Genomic DNA, 19,295 nt, shown 5'->3' with positions numbered 1-19,295 from the left:
AGATATCCATCAAGCATGTGTTTACATTGAAAAACAATTGAAAAGTAGCGCATTGGAAAGGAGAAACACATTCTGTGTGAACTGCCCCTTAAAATGCACTTTTGAAAAGGATACTGTGATCATCTCTATGATTTAATGAAAATGGTGATGTAATGTGCATAGTACTGTATGGTGTAGCGCTGCTGGGTTTACTTGGGTTCAGTTCACCTTCATCTCTGGATCCTTCTTGCTCAGCTTGATTTGCATTTCTATTGCAGGTTAGTACTTTTTCAAGTGGGTGGGATTTTCGCTATAGTTGCGTCACCTCTACTGCCATGACATCATTAGAAATGATGAAATAATGATGACAAATGATTAACACAAACCAACCAGGTTCTGTGTGTCATGTTGTAAATCTAATGAAGCAGGTTGTGATGTCTCTTTTGAACCAATCAATGACCAGTCTTGTGTGTAGGTCACATTTTGGCTTGCTAAAAACTACAAAAAATAAACAATTAAATCAGCTACTAGGTACAGAATGCAGTGGAAAAGCACCTGAAAGTGAGCTGTACTGAACTAAATCCCGCTGTACCATGCAGTGGAAAAGCACCTATAGTGTTTTTTTACAGAGAGATATGGCCAACTACTGGCCTGGCATGCATATTCAGCAATTCTAGCTGTTTTTGTAGATCTTTTTGAATGGGGATAATTTAACCACATTATTGTCCATTTTTAATGTTGGATGTTGGTTGTTTCTGGTTTGGAAAATTGTTTGTCATTTTCAAGAAAAGTTTGACCTATCCACTCACAAAAATGTCTTGTGGTGTAACCATTGAGCATTACATACTTAAATATCAGTTATAATTATAATTTTTTGCTTGCACCTCAGGAAATGTACAAATTCTGTGATAATTTGCAGACCTTGGCAATCAAGACAGTCTGTTATATCTTTAGCATAACTTTTATTATTTATATAGCAACTTTGGTTGTTGGCTAGTTTTTTTTTATATAATTTTTTTAAATCATTAAATATATTCCTGGAGAACATGCTAGAGAGATCACATAGGCTGATAGAAATGTAAATAATTTGAATGCAGTGCTAGTCACTTTGAATTAAAGGAACAAATAAGTGATGTAAAACCACACAAGTTTTTTTTCTGTCATTTTTATTGTATAAAAACAAAATCTAAACTAATTTTAAATCAGTGTTTGAAAGCTAATATATAACTTATATGGATGAATGCTGTTTTTATGCATTCAGTTTGATCAATGAATCATGCTATTGGCCTGCATTTAGACAGCAAGGGAATCTTTTAAAATCTCTTAAAAAGACCCAAAGCTTGTTTTATTCCTATTTACTGCTGTCTGTAAGCGCATTGGAAACAGAAAACCCTGGAGTTTGAACAGAAGCAAAGTTGGAAAAAATAATCCTAACATCAATTTAACAGAACAATTTCCTATTTTGGACAAGACATATACCCTGTTTATACCTACTCCCCTGGCCCAATCTACAGAGGCTGGCACACATCTTATAAAGGTTTCTTACGTTAGGAAGAAACTAAGCAGCTTGGCAGAAACATTGGACGCCATTTTTGATGAACGGCATTCATAAAGAGGGCCCTGATGTCTAACTGAAGTTCCATCCAACTGGCAGAGCTGATATAACATTCCAGAGCTTCAATGACTTAAAGCTTCTTTTGACAGTTAAACATCGCTCAAGCAAGACAGACCAAGGACATACAGTTCAACACAACTGGCCCAGACTCTGGAAACCTTAATGCATTGATTTTTGGCTGCATTTTGCAAAGATGGACCCAAATGTGTGCTACCTACCAGTTTTGGGGCTTGGTATCTGATGAACCCGTACGCCGGTGATGGCTTTAATGATGGTGCTGTTTCCATTATGCTTGCTCACCAAGTCAATGATTTGAACCGTTATGTCTTTAATAGGACTCCTGTCTGTCCTGGGCTCCTCTGTGGACTGTACAAAAAATAAACACATAAATATCACACTGTATGCTCTTTTTTCCTTTTTCTAAAGATAATTGGAAGTTTCAACTGTTTTAATCCATAAAATGGTCTTTGTGCAAACAATTAGGGACCACATTGACTGTCAATAAGATTTTTAAAAGTATTGCAATTATTATTTTTTCTTTGACAAATTCTGCGTTTCTTAAGATAGTTTCAATCATTTTTGGACTGGTTTTGTCCTTAAAGTTGAGTCAGTGGGGTCCAAAACAAACACTAACTGTCAGTGTTTGGACAGAAGGAAATTGGCGACCCCATTGACTGTCAATTTTTGGACACAATCTATTCAGGCAGAACATCTCTGGACTCTTCTGACTCAATGGATGGACTAAAAAACACTTTCTATGGTGTTCCAAAAAGAAAAGGGAGTCATGCAGCCTTGAAACAATATCATAAAATGACCAATCCTGTCAAAAACTGAGTGTCTACCTACATGAGAATAGCTGCAACCTAAAAGGCCTAAAACACCTAAACCAACTGATCCAGTCCTCCAGAGAAACTTCCTTCCATTCATTCTGGTGTTTTGGAAATAAAGCTAGCACACCAGTAGTGTCATTAAGGCTGGTTTATACTTTTGCGTCGAGTGATCGCTGTGACTCACGGCACCTACCCTGCACGTAGCCATGCATTTATACTTCTGCATGTTTGTGTTGCTCTGCAATAACCCTTCCGAAACGCTAGCTGGCAGTAGGTTTTTGTGTTTTTTTGTGTTGAGTTTCTTCATAGGTGTTTTGCTTTTTTTGATAGCTACCTTAGTACAAGTAGCTAAAACTCGCTTATTTAGAGGCGGGAAGACGCGGATGTGCAACAACTTTAATCATAAAGTGAGCACAAAACAATAGTTTCCATCTGGAGCTCCTTCACGAAACTCGAAACTTGTAAACACTGGCTCCATCGGGCTCACGGCTCTCAGCACCGCCCACAAACGTCACAGCCATTAAGCCGACCAATCACAGAGCTTGCGCTACGCATCGTTGCCATATGTAGTTATATTTTTCAAGAGGTCTGCGTCGACCATGGTGAGGGCTATGTGACCGCATGAAGACTGCGCCGGACCATACGCATTTGCTTGATGCAGAAGTATAAATCAGCTTTTAAATGCAATGTTAGACACATATAAACTTGCAGAAAAGCCATACTTACAATGCTGATGTGGATCTCATTGCTGGCTGAAGAAGATGGCTCACAGCTGATGGACACCGCGTATTCTGTCGAGAGGTTCTTCAGCAGGTACCAGTGCCTCAGTTCATTACATACATGTTCCACACTCAAGCCCTGTCAGAACACAAAGATCTTTTATAAGTTTGTTCATATTTAAACCCATTCCAACTTAACATATTAGTGCAATATTCATCTAAATCCCCCAAATGGCTCCTCGGTTTTTAGGTTTGTCTTACATAGCAATGTGTGGGCAGGAAGAAAAAAATATTTAGTCAGTAGGGAGAAACTAAAAGAGAAAACGATGGCTTCCCCTGTCAAATATCAATCCAAGACACACCCCCACCTTATGAGAAGAAGTTACGCATATATTTTTAATGGCTGTCGCAGACTTTTGTTGCACTGGCTTGTCTCTTGTTCAGCAGTTCGGGCTGGCTGGTGGGCAGTCGCCAGCGGTGTTTCTCTGCTCTCATACAATGACTGCCTAAGTATTAAACCGTTACGGGATATTAGCTCAGGAATGCCTTGGTTCGGAAAGGGATACAGAGCCAGGGCTTATTGTACAAGATGTATTTCTTGTGCTTTTTTTTCACCCAAAGAAAAAGTGTTTGGATATGACAACAAAGCTTGCGAGATATCCAACTAGCCTGGAAAACTTCACCCATGAGGAACGTTGTCTCCTAGACGAAGAGAACCTGATCTTTCACGCCCCACCACGCTCTCGGTTCTCCAACGAATTAGAGAAGGGTGGAGGAGGCATATGGAGAAGGGGGGAAACAGCTCAAAAGCTCATAATTCAAATGCTGGACTCTGAAAGTATGACTCACTTGAGGCATGTTCTCCTTGTTAAAGGTGAACGTGATGTTGGCACAGCTGTCGTCCTGGTAAGAGAAGCTGGCGTGGCATTTAGAGGGTGGAGGGGGTGCAGAGGGCCAACACTCTCCTAGACTGGGACAGGGCTTGACAAAGCACTGCTCTTCCTTGATGGGAACACAAGATTGGCTTGCAGGACATCCACCTCTGGCCTTTCCTGTGCGACATGACTTTGGTCCACACCACATCTAAACCGAAAAAAAAGTAGTTTTAATTAAGAGAAATGTTACTAAATGCCTCAGGAATATGATGAAGTGTCAGCTATGTACCATTGTGCAATGAATCCTTCCATTTTGGCACTGACAAATGTTGCAGTCTTCTTCCCATTTGGCACCATCGGCAGTTACTTGTCCATTAGCAATGCAGGGTCTCCCTACAACTGAATGACAAAAAAGAAGATCGTGATGTGGCAAGGAAGGGTTTGGTCTGGTTTAGCAATAGCAAGCTATTTGTTTTCAGACAACATGCACATTTTCAGTTTGTAAGCATGTGTACGTATAAAATACAGTGGTCCCTTGCTATAACAATTGTTTGTGTTCTGCGTCCTGATTAATGCATTGTGTTCTCAGAGAATATGCAGGAATCCTAAAGGTGATTTCAATACCTTTTTTAAGACTTAAAAAGAAGATCTTTAAAGACCTTCTAAGAATATTTTAAGACCATTTCAAGTTTCAATCAGTATTAAACCTTTACCTTAATAAACAGTTGTAGTTTAATACATCAATGGAGCACAACCATGCAACAGAACTCAGATAAGCTCAGAAGAAACGATGCTCGAAAGAATAAGTTACTCGGTTGTTTTCAGCAAAAGGCTTCAGCCACTGTTTAAACTCGTCTTCCTCCAACCAGGAATACGCAAACTTACATTTTCCCATTTTTGCCATCTGTTTCTCTCTATGGTTTTGCTACATGTGGAGAGCGTCACTTCGCCTTCTCGTGTTTGTTGCAAATTACGTGACATCAGCTTGGCCGGACTTGCCCCGGCCTGATCCAATTGTGCGAATCGAGCACGCCGTTATTAATATTAAGAGGAAAATAAACATATTTATGCTTTTTTATATGCTTTGGACAACGCTTGAACAAAAGTGAAGACCTAGTAAAAACGCGATTAAGACTTTTTAATACCTTTTAAGGGCCTTCATTTTCTCAAATTTGATTTTTCAGCTTTTAATACTTTTTAAGACCCAGCGGACAACCTGGTTCTATGTCCTGACTGGCTGTAGACCACTGTCAATAAATCTCCTTTGTGCCCTGTCTCCTGTACAGTTCAGAATGTGTTTATCTTCGATCGCTAGCAGTGTGACTCTGAAGTGCTGTACTGTATGTTTGGAAGATTGACGAAATGTTCTGCACCGTCAAAGTCACCTGCGGTAGCACCTTAAAGGCAAAGGAAGATGCTAACCGTCGCAAAAAAGTTTTACTGTTCTGGACATGCTAAAGGAAGGTAGAAGTTATGCAGTTTTAGGGCACTATTACGAAATAAATAAACGAAGATCAAATGGTTTTACTCTATAATACTGGACTTATTTTTCTACAAAGAACTTTGAGAGTGTTTAAACAAGAGAGTAAAGTGTAAATATATAATCTCTGTCTGAGAAAAGTGTATAAAGTGTGTAGTGAGGGGTTTTACAGCCTTAAAACATCTATAATTGTAAAAAATAAAGCTGACTACTACACGGATTTAACCTATTGTGAGTTATTTTATCAACCCGAATATCGAGGGACCACTGTGTAATATTGGCGATTTACAGGATTGCATCTGCACGGGCTATTTACAAAGTGACATTGCCACCTACAGGCCTGGCATGCATAATACAGCTTTATTTTAGTAGCTTCCATGGATCCATTGTAAAAAAAGTAACCCAAGTCTTGTTCTTTTTAACAATACATTGTGGTCTCCTGGGGTTGTAGATGAGGTTTGTGGGGTTATGCTGAGCGTGGCCTGTTTACAAAAAGAGAGCCTCACCTTCCTGACAATCCGGTCCTATTCTTCCAGGTGGACAAAGACATCGGTAACCATTGATTTCATCAACACAGGTAGAGCCAAATGCGCAGGGAGAAGACTGACACTCATTTATATCTGAAGGAATGAAGAAAATCTTTTAGGAAGCATGCAAGGAACACACAAGCAACGGATATAGTCTTGTTTCCCATTATATATATTTATTGATTTACCTAATAAACAAAACTGCTTGAGATATTAAAGACTTGTTCGTCAAGAATGTCTTTTTAATTAAGATGCTAAGTACATTGTTTTTCCATGTCATGCAATGTTGGCAAAGCTCCAAAAGAGATCATCCTGACTGAAGTTCAATCGCTCTTTGCTGATGGACTATATCATGTTGAGCTCAGCTGACAGTAATGCCATGAGCTCATTTACAGGTTTTGATGCATCAAACAGTAAAGCCTGAGGTATGGCTCGCGCAGCCAGATGAAAGCTTTTAAAAGAGAAAAATGAGCTCTTTAATCAGTGCTGGATAACCAGGCTGATTGGCTTTCGGTCACTGTGGGTCAGTTTGTCCCGAGGGGCTGTGAACATCAGCGCTGCAGAATGTGAGGACACTGCTTGCTGTGTTGTTGGCATTGTGCCCAGAGGGTTGGCTAATTGGGTGGCTAGACCGTGCGTTTTGCTCCAGCTCTGTTTGTTTTTGAAGAAATGTGTTGCACATTAACAGTGCTGACAGGCAAGAGAATCAGGCGAATCAAATACTCACTTATGCGACAGTCTGGTCCGGCAAATCCTGGAGCGCACTCGCAACGGTACCAGTTTTCACCATCCACACATGTCCCACTGTTGTAACTGTTGAGAGAGAAAAATGGAGGGTCAATGCAGATGCAGTTCAATTCAGCCATCATTGCAGCTTTACAAAAGAAACAGTCACAAAGCACCAAAGAACCTTAAATGTCATATTGAGGTACTGTATACTGTATAAAAACTCATAGTGAGCAAGGTTTGAGTTCCGTCAACTAAAGTGGTAAAACGTCAATATTTACTATAATTTTTATTATACAATTATTATAATTTTTATTTTTAAATAAATGAATTATATTAATTTAAAAAATCTAAAAATCATTAAACGTCAACTACAATAAACAACAATACAATAAAATTACAATATATAATACAATAATATAAGGAAAAATATAGTTGTATATAAAACAATAAAAATAATACAACATAAATCAAAGTTTAAATAAAATAATTTAAAAGTGTTTATATACAATATATAAATTTAAAATGGAAAATTTTGTAAAATTAATTTTTGTTAATATGTAAAAATTATTTACCCCCATTACATAATAAATAAACGAAGATCAAATGGTTTCATTCTATAATAGTGAACTTAATTTTCTACAAAGGTTAGAACTTTAAGAGTGTTTAAACATGAGAGAAAAGTGTGAAAATGTTAATGCCTGTCTGGGAAAAGTGTATAAAGTGTGTAGTGATGGGTTTTACAGCCATAAAAACATAACGCTAGAATGTAACTCCCACAAATAACGAGAGACCACTGTATAACATTGCCGATTTACAGGACTGTATGTGCACAGGTGCGTTTTTCTATGTACAAATTGACATTGCCACCTACAGGCCTGGCATGTATAATACAGTTTTTTTTTGTAGCTAAAAAACCCCACAACCACCAACATATATTACAATAAAAGAAGCAGTAATTGTAATTGTAAATGTTCTCCAAAATACATTATTTTATTAAAAACTTATGGAAAGCTTCAAAGAAAACCTGTCTGGTAACAAAACATCTGTTGCAGCTTGCAGGTTTTTGAACAGCTATGTGAACGGGTAAATCTAGTCAATTCACATGATATTGGCCAGTGTTTAGCACATTTTGGCCTTTGATTCCAAATGAACCCATGCTTAAACTGTTGTCTCTCAATATGTTATTGTACACTCAGAATATCTTGCTCAGACAACTTCTGGAGCAGATGAACCTGATGTCAGAAGCACAATAGGCAGCGAGCTTAACGCACCCTTGGAATGACAGAAGCAATGGGAGTGTCTGTTTCCCAGGACTGAGAGAGAGTGTGAGAAAGTGCGGCACAGCTGTACAGGCCTGTTTACAACAGCAAGATCTGTGTGCGTAAATGTTTTGCCAGGACTTACCAAGGGTGTGGGTTGCAGTCGTTGGTATCTAAAAGAGAGAGAGAGAATAAGAGTGAGGTTTGTTTCACTTCACACCCATGTGAGCATAAGAACGAACACAACAGTGAACATGTCAGAGCTTGTGTCGGTGTGCGATTGTGCGTCTGCGTGCTCGGCTTGGCACGGGCACTAACTGACTCGCCGTCTCCAGCTTTTCTTTGGACTCCAGGTTTCTTCTTTGGTGCAAAACAATACATGTGAAAGGCACATCAAGGGGGAAACAAAAAAGAGAAGAGAGGTAGTGGGCTTGTGGAAGAGGGGGGGACATCTGTCTCCACTTTCCCTCATTTACATTTTTTCCTTCATAGCTGGCAGCAGTCAACAATGTCCAGCCAGGGCGAGGTGGGTTTAGAGAAAGAATGGAAAAGAACGAGCAAGACAAAAGCCAGGAAAATGGATCCTTGCTTTATTCTCAGACTATTTCAGTGTTGATGTCACTGTAAGTTAGTGATGCATGTTTTTATTGGATCATTTAATAAATCAGTCAATAATTGCTTGAAATGTAAATATCGGTATCAGTATCAAACTGGTCTTGCTGATGCTGAGGTGTTGATCGTGTGCCAGGAGTTCTAGCATAATAGTTTAGGGATGCACAATATTATTGTAACATTTGATATATCGGCCGATAATTGCTTGAAAACTAAATATCAGTATCAGTCTTGCCTTCCCGATGACATGTGATGTTTATGAGCCTGCAGCAACTGAATCGTCTGCCCACAGTTCTATCATGGTAGTGTAAGGATTAGAGATGCGCGGTTGGCGGTTATAGCCGCGGACTCCGCGGATAAACCGCGGATCGGGCGGATGACGTTACGAAAAAATTATATTTTAATTAAATTCGGGCGGGTGGCGGGCGGTTGTACTGTTTTTATATACATAGCTGGCGCACCAACGAAAAAGCCTAGGACTGACTTCACAGAATGGGAGGAGGAATTGGATACACTAATTCTGGATGAAGTGTACAGAAGTATTCCTCTACAAACTTCCGTATAGACGGATATTCAGAGCAAAATCTACTTTCCTTTTGGGAGAAATAAGGCAGACATTCCCACGACTACAGCACCTTTCCAAGAGAATTCTATGCATTTCAGCAACAAGTGCTGCGAGCGAGCGCTCCTTCAGTGCAGCAGGGCGCATTATAGTGGCTATGCAGGCGCTCCCGTCTGAATCCTGACACAGATGCTATTTTATTCCTGCATTGTGCCAAGAAAAAAATCGAACTAGACCTAAGGTCAGGCATATTAAACCAATTAGCCTATGTTATTTAGGCTACACATATGTTCAATATAAACTTTTGAGTTCGGTCAGCTGATAATTTTACGTTCATATTGGTTTAGCCTATTCTATTCTAGACATGTTGGCCGCGCTTTTACGTTCCGAGGCTAAGGTTATTTTGCCAGAATTTCTTTGTCGCAACTTTAATGGCGTAGTATTTCGTTATGCTTCAAGTTTGAGGGGAATGGGGATAATCCTAAGTCTATGGGTTATTGGGGCACTTGTCATACATGCACTTTAGCCTGGTCAGACTTTATGTTCGCTCAAAGAGGGATGGCATATCTATTTTTCTAATTTAATTTCTAATTGTGGGGGTGACTGAGCCTACAAGGCTTAGGCACGATATGACGTTTTTATTAAAACATTTTCAACTGTTTGCCAAAGCATGCGACTATAGCCTATGCCTACATTAAGATATTTATGTTAATATTTTTTTTTACTGCCTGTTGTTTCTTTTGGCATATAAAATAGGTATTGTCTGATAGAGATATCAATAAAGGTTTATCTGTGTCGCAGAACTGTGTTGTTTCCGATTTCTACAAGCTCAATAACATCCACAGCCAAAAATAAAAAATAGTCGAAAAACTACAAGCAGGTACGTTTTTGGGGTTGCTATGGACAACTACAAATGTAAACATTATTAGGCTATAATGTAAATGACTTATTATTCTATCTATTTACTAAAAAATAAAGTGAAATAGGCATTTATTAGTAGGCTAAATAGCAGCATGTTGAAATGATGTGTCAATGCGTTTTCTATTAGGCTACAATAAAAAAAAAGTTGTACAGTACAGTGCGTTTAATTTAGGCTATTTATTTATTTTTGTCCCTGTGCGCCGATTGGAGACAGAGTTCACTGCTGATATTCTGAGAGCTTTATAGGGGTGCTTCTCATTTCTTATTTGTGCATCCTCGTTACCTTTCCTTGCTTTTTTTCCTCGTGTTTCCACGCCACCGGGATAACTTTACGAGGGAAGGACGCAAGGAAAAGACTGAAGGACCGAGGAATCGAATCAAGTGAAAAGACACGTCCTCGTATCTTTAGCGTAACTTCAAAGCATCGTCAATTAATGACTTGCACGTTTGGATTAACTGCATGTCTACATTAAAGTCATTCTCTATTATATAATGATTAATAAAGAAACATTCATTTAATAAAAAAGGAATAAGCCATTCAAATAAAGAGCCCAATCAGCAGATGGCGGGCGGGTGCGGTTTTAAAAATTGGTCAAAAATGTTAGTGCGGATGGATGGCGGACGGATGATGAATTTCGTCATGCGGTTGCGGATGAAATAATAGCCCATCCGCGCATCTCTAGTAAGGATGCATAATATTATTTTAATGTTTGACATTGTCCAATAATCACTTAAAATCTTACATCAGTATTGGTCTGGCTGATAAGATAGGCTGATTATGAGCCTGCAAAAACTTACTTGCCAGCCAAAAGTGCAAGCATGGTAGTCTAGGGATGCACAATGCTATTGTAACATTTGCTATATCGGCCGATAATTGCTTGATCTAAATATTGTTATTGGTATCAGCCGTGCCTTGCCAATAAGATGCGTTGATTATGAGCTTGCAGCAACTTACTTGTCTGCCAATAATGCTAGCATGTCACCTATGGGTGCACAATATTATTGTAACGATTGATTTATAAATTAAATCAACCGATAATCGTTTGAAATCTAAATATCAGTATTGGTATTGGCCTTGCCAATAAGATGTGTTGATTATGAGCCTGCAGAAACTTACTTGTCTGCCAAGAGTGCATGCATGGTAATCTAGGGATGCACAATATGATAGTAACGTTTGATATATCAACCGATAATCTCATGAAATGTAAATATCGGTATCTGCTTTGTCTTGCCGATGTGATGTGTTCATCATGAGACTGCAGCAACTTACTTGTCTGTCAGGACTCAGGATATGTATATATTGAAATGTATATATCCGTATGGATCCGATAAGATAATTATGTTGATATGCCTTGCCAATAAGATGATCTATTAATAATAAGTGTGTAGTAACTGAATTACCTGATATAAATGCTAGCGATACCATAAGGTCAGCAGTCTGCTCATTCTTGGTGAATACTGCCTGCATGGTGATTTAGATTCACTGTTTCAGACTGCTGACTTAAAATTATAAAAAACGGTGTACAATATCCATCATTAAGTTATTTAATAAGTGTCAATAGTCTAGCGTGCGCAGCCACCTCTTTAGATCCTAATGCTTGAACGGTAAAAAGGTGATGTAAGCATTAGGCTAGCAAAACATGTCAAATGCACATTCAAATAACATGAAATTGTCATAAACGCATGAGTCTGACCTGATTTATTGTCAGAACGGAGACTCTAGTTTCTTTAAATCTATATTTTGGCTTATTGGAAATCAGCAAAAATCCAATATTGTGCATCTCTTATAAAAATCCACTTATGTACTCACTCTCAGTGCAGGTGGATCCTTCCCAGCCTTCCTTGCAGACGCAGTTGAAGGAGTCGCCGTTGACCACACAGGTGCCTCCGTTCTCACACGGGTTGGGCAAACAGCTGCTGTTCTTGGCTGAAGAGTAACCACAAAAGAGGTCAGAACCCTTTGAACTGAACAGATCAACAAGACAGCGACCACAACAAGACTGCCACACTTAAAACATCTTGAAGTGATACCAAGTATAACATTTCCCAAAGCCCGTTCCAACTCAACTTTTCCCATCAAAGAACTGGAGCAGGCAGATATGATATTTTCTGCATCGCACACAAAAGAATACCCATTCCAAGATGTGAATAGGTCCTTTGACAGATTGTGCTGTTTGAAGGAAATTAGGGCCAAAACAGTGAAAGAGAGTGATGGGTTTGGTTTGAAAGCTAGAATGACTGAGTTAGAAATATTGCAGAGCAATGGGTACTTTCATATGAGAACTATGTACTTTTAAAGTGTTGCACCAACCTGATTTCACATTTTTCTGGAATACCATTTATGTTGATCCTGGAACAACATTGCAATCAGCCAACCAGAGTTAAGAGATATGTTTACCGTTTATGTAAAATTTAGGATTACGGTTAGGTTTAACAACTTCTACATGATTGTTATCCAACTATTCTCCTCTGTTTTTGGGTATAATTTACAGTTGTAGTTGGGATTAGGGGTAGGGAATAGCTTTGGATTACATTTTCCAACAAAAATGATGTTCCAGGATCAACATAGATGTGAATCCAGGATCACCTCGTGCTTGGCAAAATCCTGACGTGACGTTTTTTATAAGTGCTTCATAAAGATAATAGTGCTATAGTTAAATTGACCAACGAATTCACAAATATGACTAATAATGCTGCATTATGCATGTCAGACCAAAATTGGTAGTGATATTTAGCAAATTCAGAATCAAAAACAGCCTTTGTTATTTTGGTTGAACCATAGTCTGTATACAGTTTAAGTCAGAATTATTAACTCACTGAATTATTAGCGCCCCTGTTTATTTTTTTCCCCAATTTCTGTTTAACGAAGAGAAGATTTTTTTTCATAACATTTTTTAAACAATAGTTTTAATAATTCATTTCTAATAACTGATTTATTATACCTTTGCCATGATGATAATAAATAATATTTGACTATATATATTTTTAAGACACTTTTATACAGCTTAAAGTGACATTTAAAGGCTTAACTAGATTAATAAGGTTAACAGGGCATGTTATGGTAATTAGGCAATTTTTGTATAACAATGGTTTGTTCTGTAGACTATTAAAAATATATAGCTTTAAGGGGCTAATAATTTTGACCTTAAAATTGTTTAAAAAAATTAAAAACTGATTTTATTCTAGCAAAAATAAAACAAATAAAACTTTCACCAAAAGAAAAAATATTTTCAAACATACTGTAAACATTTCCTTGCTCTATTAAACATCATTTAGGAAATATTTAGAAAAGAGAAAATATTCAAAGGTGGTGAGCTAATTCTGACTTCAACTGTATGTAAAACACATGAGAATCACATCAGCATGTTACAAAATCACATTTATGCAGTTTATACACAGATGATTATGATGATTTTTTCAAAAGTAGTTTTTTCAGCCCTACAAAACACATGCAACTTTTATATATATATATATATATATATATATATATATATATATATATATATATATATATATATATATATATATATATATACAACAATATTTATACGCACTACTCACAATACTACATATAGCTATTATATGATATTATAAAATAATATTTGGCTACAGTACAAGAAAAAAATATTGTCTAATATCATACTTGCTATATTTTATTATTTTATTTATATTTAAATCATAATAATACCACAATTTTTCTTTGTAAACTGCTTTTCTGTAAAATCTAAACTGCAGTATTCACATTAAGAGAGAGCTACTTCACAAAATAATCAAATGTGAGGTTTGTTGTTTGTATGTTGAGCATTGTAAAGTTTGAAAATGTCTTTGATACGAGTTAACTTGCATTCCAAAATAATTTGCAGCTTGTATTTTGGCGGCTTCTTTAAAACGGTGTGTTAAATGCATTTTCATGCATACGTATGACTTTGCAGGAAGAAGATTGCCGGAAGGGTTTGTGGGAATGCTGTTTTTGTAAGAGCTTGACGCACAAACGCTGTATCACGTGCTAAGTGAGAAGAAATCACCCAGACTGACCTATGTTACATGTGGCTCCCTCCCAGCCAGGTGAGCATCTGCATTTGAAGGTGTCCCCTTCATCATGGCATGTACCTCCATTGTTGCATGTAGCTTCGTCACACTGGCTATCACCTAAAATTACAGTTGATCCCACAGTATTTTATAACTTCATATGTACACGCTCACACAAACAACAAAAAAAATCTCAACAAACTGGGTGGGTCATAAAAATAGTCTTTCTTACGGGAGTGGCAGGTTTTTCCCTTCCAGCCATTTCTACATTCGCAATAGAAATCGTTCACCAGGTCTTGACATGCTCCCTTGTTCAGGCAAGGGTTCAAGCTGCAGTCATCTATGTCTAAAAACGAGGAGAAAAGATCAAGAAAATGAGCTCAATGAAGCACAAAAAAGAGAAAAACGTTTTGCAAAAAATCTATACTTGAACTTACTGATTTCGCAGTGAACTCCTTCCCAACCGTCAGCACAAATGCACTGATAAACGTTCACTTTGTCGATGCAGGTCCCACCATTGCGACATGGGTTACTTTCACAATCGTTAATGTCTGAAAAAGTACCATAACCAGCACAAAATTTAGGATCATCTTAGACAATAATGCAAACAGTACAATAACAATGAATACTTTTCATTCTAAATTATTGATTTTTAATGTGTTGGTGATATTAGATCTGTAATTGTGTATGAATATTTTCATATTAAGCATTTTAATATATAAAACTCAATTTTTGATAACAATCTTTAATAAAACTCCACATAAATCACAGCAGTTTCAGGAATAATCTAGCAAGGATGCACATTAAATAACTTCATACGGATTAGGATGTATTACTGATTTTTGGCAATTAGGTATTTACCAGTTATCTGTTAAAGCAATTATCGAGATAATATAAAGAAGTCTGTGCACTCCAGTGGGATAATATTTTCAGACTTTTATGAAAGTAAATGTATAACTGATTGAAATCGACTAGTATCAGTCTATATATTGTGTAGGTTTTTTAAATAAAATATTTATTGGTTAATATAATTACATACTTACAAAAAAAAGTATATTATCAGCGACTGAAGTTATATGTTTTTAATCTTAATTTAATATCCATAGTCATATCACCTTCCAGCCCAAGTCCGGTTACTTACTGAAGCTAAGCAGGGCTGAGCCTGGTGCATCCCTGGATGGGAGACCACAATGGAAAACTAGGTTGCTGTTAGAAGTTAGTAAGGCCAGCAGGGAGCGCTTAACCTGTGATTTGTGTGAGTCCTAATGCCCCAGTATAGTGAAGGGGACACTGTATTGTCAGTGAGAGTCGTCTTTAAGATGCTACGTTAAACTAAGGTCCTGACTCTTGTGTTCATTACAAATCCTATAGCACTTCTCGTATAGAGTAGCCCCGGTGTCCAGGTAAAAGTCCCTCTTCGACCCTTACCGATCAAGATCTTCCAATCATCCCCATCCACCCAATTGGCTCTTACCGTCTCTCCACTCCACCAATAGCTAGCATGTGGTGAGCGCACAGGCGCCGTTGTCCTATGGCTGCCATCGCATCATTCAAGTGGATGCTGCACACTGGTGATGGTGTGGAGAGACCCCTCCCTCCCACCTTCATGATTATAAAGTGCTTTGGTTGTATGGCCTTACACGCATTACATTACATTAACTTCATTAAGTGTATTGGCAGTATGTGTATTATTGATCTTGCTATTCTGGTATTGCTAGATATATGTATTGGTTTTTTTATGTGCATTTTTCTTATGTTTACATTTAGAATACAATGTCTCATTATAAAGAATCTATAGCAAATGATCTATCCCTTCTACAAATGTATATAATATTTAGTTTTACTTGGACATAATATTGTATGATTTTATTATCAGGCATTTATCGGATAAAACAATCACTTTCTACCAATATCAGTGCATCCCTATAGCCTAAAAGGAAAATGTTTAGACGTACTCTCGTGGCAGTAGGTTCCTCTGAATCCTTCTTGACACTCGCATGTAAACTGGCCTCCAGCTTGGCTCCTGCAGCGTCCATGAGGCCCACAGACATTTGAAGAGATGTATCGCACTCCTTCCGGTGTACTGTTGGACGCCACTGCGACTGTGCAGCTGTCAATCACTGTAAAGATTTACGATAAAGAGCCAAAAATCCAGCTGTTAAAAGCAAGTGAAAAAAGCTTGCAACACCACCCGCTCTTTTTCTTTATAGCAAATTATTTGTAGATATTTTGGGGTTCATTTTACAAAGAAAATCCATTTTTTTAACATCTGCTTTTGCAGAAAGAATGTGCAGGACAGCAAATTTAATGCACATAAGCCCTGATTCTGCTTAAAAAGAAATTTGATGGGCTTCTCTAGCTGGGGGGTTTGCCCCTCCTCAAGCACACACACACTCACACACACACGTTCTCTTCTTAAAACATCCAAGGCAGAGAATCCCACCAAGTCATTACCACGAAGAACACACACAGAGCTGTTAAGAAACTGGCAAATGTTCAGGAGGATTTGGGAATGGAGAAAGTGTTTAAGAAACTGTGTGTGTGTGTGTGTGTGTGTATGTGAGCTGCGTGTCCAGAGAGGTTACTGTCAAATAGCTCACAACGGGCTGAAAAAGCCTCATGTAACAAAATATGAGCTCTTTTTCTTTCTCCCCGAAGGTGGTGGGAGAGTCCACGGGCCTGTAATCTAGTTTTACTCAGCAGCTGAACAATGGCATGCAGCTCGCAGATCAGCTTACTGTGGGCTTTAGGGGCGGTTTACAAAGAGATCGAGAATCGGGATCCGTCCTGGAGAGAGGGAGATTTCTCACCTTGGCATGATGTGGTTCGACAGTGGTCCTTCAGATGAGAGCAGTTTTTGCCCTCGTAGTCGTCAGGACATTTGCAGAAGTAGTCGGAGGCCAGGTTGAAACACTGCGCGCCGTTTTGACATGGGTTGGGCTTGCAGTAATCGATATCCAACTGCACCAAAGATTTACAAGAGGAGAAAAGAGTCAATGAGGAGGGGGGAAATGATATCCAGGCATTTTTGGGTTCTTAGAAAACACTGAGCAACTCTCGACACGGCGTTTGCCAGGAAAAAGTGCACTAAACGCTCAAGAGAATGAAAACAAATAGAAGAATATTTTAAAGAGTGAGCCAAAACCATGCCTGTCTCAAACCTAGCCCGTCTATCTTTAGGGTATAACTAGAGCTGGGCGGTTGAAGGTATACAATACTGTTTAAAGGTTTGGGGTTAGAAATTAATACTCCTATTCAGCTAGGATGGAGTATGCGTCGTCACGTTCCATGAAAACAACTAAAAAGGCTTTATTATGTCTGCTAGGCCAGTAGTTGGCAATGCAGGTTTGATAAAACAAAATCTGGCTATCGATTGAACATAATGTACATGCAAGACGTCAGCCATTTCAAAAGTTTACTGAGATGCTAAGTGTATCTTTTAAAAACATGCACTGAAACCTTTTGTTTTTAAAGGGTCCCGAAACACCAAAACAGATTTTTTGAGCTGTTGACAGTCGTATATGTGTCCCAGACTGCTAAAAACACCATTAGGACACCTATATTTCACTAAAAAGTGTAAATTGGTTGTTTTTGCGTTATTTCAAGCAAATTCGTACTTCCGGTTTGAAACAAATTTTTGAAGCTGCGTCACGGTCATGACATAATAGCGTGTATTCCAGCGTGCAGACTGGGCGTCTGTGCCAGAGTGAGTCTTATTACGTCTTACAGTGTGATGCATTAATGCATGAGTAAGGCTTGGTTCAAACCAATTAGCGCGCTCTATTGTGCAACTTCATTAATATTCATTACTGTGTTTACACGACAGAGACGCCACGTTGTGTTGGCAAAACAAGCGTGAAGTGTTGCTTTTATACTTTGCTGCCGTTAAGTTTTGTTTTCATTTTCTCTCTGTGAGAGCTCATCTGGAGTCACGTGTGGATTAACAGTGTACGCGACGCTCGACAACAATAACTTGCGTGTCTAAGGAGGATTATTGTTTACCCGAGAGCTGTTCTCATCTGCAAACGCTGAGATCCGGATTCGCTTGTAGTCTTCTCTTCATAAAGATGCGGCTCTAGTTGGTGGTGATTGTCCTGTCTCTACAGATTTGGTAAGTGAGCGGCCAGTGCTCTTTGTTTATTGAGTTTGTTCGTATCGAACTAAGTTAACTATTGCACCGAGTGTAAACATGTGCACCACAACCAAACTTTAACCTCGTGTAGGGTTTTTACTGCATTTTGTGACCGGAATAACACACACGGCTTTCTGACACTACCTGCCGTGTGCATCTAAGTTTCCGGGAAATGCGGAGGGTTTTTTTTTTTCTCATTCGCCGTGCGGTATCAAACATTGCATGAAAAATACACGCTTAGAGCAGTTCCTCGAATCAAATATCTTGTTTGTCGCGAGGGGCATTAATGAATTCCCTGAATCAAAGAGCCAAACTGCAGTTGAAGTCCACCATTTAATAATTTGGCAAATAATTCGACTACAGATGTCCATGTAGGTTAAACACCATCACTTTCTCCTGTGTGTGTGTATTTTGACTCTGAAACTCGCGCTTGCCCAAATAGAAACTCCCACACCCTCCCACTTTAGTTCCTCCGACACTCCCCCCTAAACAGAGCTGGACACGCCCACTTTGCTGACTTTGCTGACTGACCTGCTGAAACGAGGGGGTTTCATGGCCCTTTAAAGGTTAGCATTTTCAAAACGTTTAAATATTCAAATACTGCAAAATAAACAAGTATAAATTACCTGACACAGTTGACCCGAAAAGCCAGCAGGACACAGGCACTGAAATCCGTTAACTTCATCCTGACACCGCCCACCATTCAGACAGGGGCTGCTAGCGCACTCGTCCACATCCTTCTCACACTGTTCACCAGTGTAACCAGGAGGGCATAGACACCGGTATCCATTCACCAAATCCTGTCAAAGAAGACATTTTATTTTATTCTCGACTCATTGTGCTGAAGCAGCCAAGGTCAAATATTCTCCCTGCCAAAATCCCAGACTAACTTTCCTGGCACAGACCTCCTTAAAAATGACTATCCAGTTTAGAGCGCTTACTTTTGCTTTGTACAAGAATGACTGGTATCAAGATGTCAACCTCAGACGACACACCCATGAACTGTTCGTGTTTTTGTTCTGGATG

At 38.6% G+C, this 19,295-nt stretch overlaps 1 protein-coding gene across 1 annotated transcript in view; it reads right to left on the bottom strand.

The window, feature by feature from the left end:
* The window catches only part of jag1b (jagged canonical Notch ligand 1b), a 50,911-nt gene that overhangs the window by 4,173 nt on the left and 27,443 nt on the right, over positions 1-19,295 (bottom strand). The window contains exons 12-25 of the mRNA NM_131863.2: positions 18,896-19,069; positions 16,948-17,098; positions 16,093-16,257; positions 14,575-14,688; positions 14,370-14,483; positions 14,144-14,257; positions 11,919-12,035; positions 8,159-8,186; positions 6,753-6,838; positions 6,005-6,118; positions 4,308-4,417; positions 3,993-4,226; positions 3,151-3,282; positions 1,813-1,960 (exon numbers count right to left, since the gene is read on the bottom strand). Of these exons, the coding sequence (NP_571938.2) occupies positions 1,813-1,960; positions 3,151-3,282; positions 3,993-4,226; positions 4,308-4,417; positions 6,005-6,118; positions 6,753-6,838; positions 8,159-8,186; positions 11,919-12,035; positions 14,144-14,257; positions 14,370-14,483; positions 14,575-14,688; positions 16,093-16,257; positions 16,948-17,098; positions 18,896-19,069 (1,801 nt within the window). The remainder of the gene's footprint in view (positions 1-1,812; positions 1,961-3,150; positions 3,283-3,992; positions 4,227-4,307; positions 4,418-6,004; positions 6,119-6,752; positions 6,839-8,158; positions 8,187-11,918; positions 12,036-14,143; positions 14,258-14,369; positions 14,484-14,574; positions 14,689-16,092; positions 16,258-16,947; positions 17,099-18,895; positions 19,070-19,295) is intronic.

Source organism: Danio rerio, chromosome 13 (assembly GCF_049306965.1).
Source record: "Danio rerio strain Tuebingen ecotype United States chromosome 13, GRCz12tu, whole genome shotgun sequence".
Lineage (NCBI taxonomy): Eukaryota > Metazoa > Chordata > Actinopteri > Cypriniformes > Danionidae > Danio > Danio rerio.
Note: the sequence above shows the minus strand (reverse complement) of the source record. Positions and strands in the feature narration are given on the sequence as shown.